A 2,897-nucleotide genomic window follows, 5' to 3' on the forward strand; every position below is an offset into this window, starting at 1 on the left:
TAAACATAAAACAATATACTTCCCCATTCCATGAAACTTATCTGAGAATTGTCAAAATTTAGATGTATATGTGACAATTTTCATGGGACAAAGGGAGTATAAGAAGTCAGTTCTTGCTTCCAACAAGGCAACACCAGCAATGAACCGGCACCATTTCTTCCCTCTACTTCATACCATGTGACCAATGGAAGCTCTCTCTCAGATGGGGTAGCTCACACAGCGTTACACGAGAATATGTGCAGAAAAGGAGTCCTAGGACCAACGTCAGATACACAATAGTATGTGCAGAAAAGGAGTCCTAGGACCAACGTCAGATACACAATAGTGTAGTAATCACTAATCTGAAGATGCAAAAAAAAAAAAAAATCAAACTTGACAAATGCCAATAAGGAAACTAATAAGTTATCTATGGAACAAAAGCAAGAATCCAGATGGACAGAAGTATGTGTGTCAGCTCCGTGATGAACACTTTTTTTGAGAATGCCCAAGAAGATGACACCGGCCACACTGAACAATCCGCTTCGGCCGTTTCAAGCTTTCCATCTTGAGAATCTTCATTTTGGGACGACCAGGAGGCCTCCGGATCTTGGGTGGGCGAAGTATCACGTCTGACTTGTAGCATACGCCTGGCCCAGAGGAGGAATTGCTCCAGTGAATCCGGTCTGGAATTGGATAGATTCGCTGAGAGTAGGTCTCCCTATACTTCAATACGCTGAAGCAGTCATGTGTGTATTGGCGAGGATCTTCACCACATGAAAGTAGTGCAGCAGCAGCATGTGCACATGGAATACCATATATTTGCCACCGACGACACGAGCAGAACCTGGTTTCAGTATCCACAATGTTTGTTCGCTCAGATGACACGATCTCAAACTCCACCTTGTTTGCACGGAGTACTTGATAACATCCTGAATCAGAAATGGATTCTGAAATGAGTTTCTCAGCAGATGGAACAAGAACTGACTCGTGGGATAGTGCCAACTTGTATCGTTCACTAAACCAGCATGTCAGTTGGTGTCTGATGTACTCGATTGTTTGCACAATGGGAAGCTCATGACACTCCAGGGCCCAGTTATATAATATTTCCGTTATCCCAAGATTGAAATGGCCATATCGCATACCCTCAAAGTAAGAAACTGCCCAGAGGTTTGGTGGAAAATGCTGGAACCATTGCATGACATCCTGAACTTGCATCATATCTTTTACCTTTATATCAAATTCTGTAGTTGTGAGAGCATAGAAAGCGCTCCAGAAAAGGTTCAGAAGTTTAGGACTCTTGAACTCTTCACGGAAATTCTCACTCACGTATCTCAAGCAAAATCCATGAAAAGCAGTAGGGAAGTTGAGCTCGACAGCTTCAACCACCTGTGGATGCCTCTCAGAGAGTATTGTTAAAACAGGCATCTTATCTGTGTTAACTCCAAGCATCTTCCTCAGTTCTGAGATAAACCACATCCAGTTGTCATCACTCTCAGAATCGACAACAGCAAATGCTACAGGGAACATCATATGATCAGCATCAACAGCTGAAGCACATAGCAATGTCCCGAGATACTTCCCCTTCAGTTCTGCCTTGTCAATTTCCAAAAGGGGTCTACACGCATTTAAGAAGCCATAAATCGATGCACGGAACGAGACAAAGAGCCGCTGAAAGGAATTGTCTGTCGCAGACCCTTTGTATACTGCAACGCTACCAGGATTTGTCTTTCCAATCTGCTCACAGTATGCAGGAAGAAGGCGATATCCATCCTCAAGGGTACCATGAACAGCAGCCATGCTTCTCTCCTTTCCTCGCCATGCCTGCATATAAGACACAGCAACCCCATGCTGGTCCCGAATATCCTGCAGTATCTCCTTTGGCTTAATCTGCGGATTATCTCTTAGCCTTGCCTCAACAGACCTAGCCACCCAGTTAACAGTGGCCTGTTGATGATGTAGATCCTGAACACCCTCACATGTGTGCTCTGCTTGCAGCGTCCTGACGGTGAAAGTCGGAACATCATGGCACTTGGCCACATGCACCCGCCACGGACATCCTTCTGTGCTGCATTTAGCGATGAATCTGCTACGGTCAGATTTCACGACGCGAAGCTGGAAATGCAAAGCAATGGCCATGTCCTTGATCGCCCTGCGGCAGGTTTCAACATTGCTGAACTCTTGGCCGATGACAAGGAATCGCTCACGCTGCACAAGGTCCTGCTCTGCCTCAAGATAAATCTGGTCGTCTTCTGACTCAACTAAAATATGGTCGTCTTCTGACTCTACTAAAACATGGTCGTCTTCCGGCTCAACTAAAACCTGACCATCTTCTGCATGAACTACAACCTGGCCGTCCGACTGAACTATAACCTGGTTGTCTTGCAGCTGAACTGCATCCTGGCTGTCTTGCCCCTGAAATACAACCTGGTCATCTTCCGACTGAACTACGGCCTGGCCATCTTGCGCCTGAACTACAATCTGTCTGTCTTGCGCCTGAACTTCTACCTCGATGTCTTCCATCATTAAGCAGCTCTAAAGTCTGAATAAAATTACCTTATTCTGACTCATAGAAAACATCAGACACCTCGATAGCGACGGAAGAAACTTTGTTCACAACTCCCAAAGAACTGCCCTGTAAACATGAGCAGAAGCAGAGAGCTATTAACACGAGAAAGAAGCCATTCCAGTGGAACAAAAATTACCAGTATTAGCATAAGCACGTAGTCACAAACGAGAGAAAGAGCCAATCCAGTGGCTGAGCCATGGGTAGAGCCACACCCCGGCATGGTCCGTATGCAGAACTTCTTTAACCTAAATATTAGTGAAATATTTGATTTGGCCTAGCACTTAGCCTAATTACAACTCTGAATTCAAAATTGGCCCGGGGTTTGGTTAGATTCTAGCTCCGCCTGCTGAGC

The 2,897-nt window shown here is 45.3% G+C and overlaps 1 protein-coding gene across 1 annotated transcript; it reads right to left on the reverse strand.

The window, feature by feature from the left end:
• Positions 1-212: 212 nt before the first annotated feature.
• LOC124703389 lies at positions 213-2,603 on the reverse strand. Its single transcript, XM_047235605.1, has one exon. The coding sequence runs from the start codon at positions 2,500-2,502 to the stop codon at positions 451-453; it is 2,052 nt and encodes a 683-aa protein (XP_047091561.1). The 5' UTR covers positions 2,503-2,603; the 3' UTR covers positions 213-450.
• Positions 2,604-2,897: the final 294 nt, after the last annotated feature.

This window comes from Lolium rigidum, chromosome 3, assembly GCF_022539505.1.
Source record: "Lolium rigidum isolate FL_2022 chromosome 3, APGP_CSIRO_Lrig_0.1, whole genome shotgun sequence".
NCBI lineage: Eukaryota > Viridiplantae > Streptophyta > Magnoliopsida > Poales > Poaceae > Lolium > Lolium rigidum.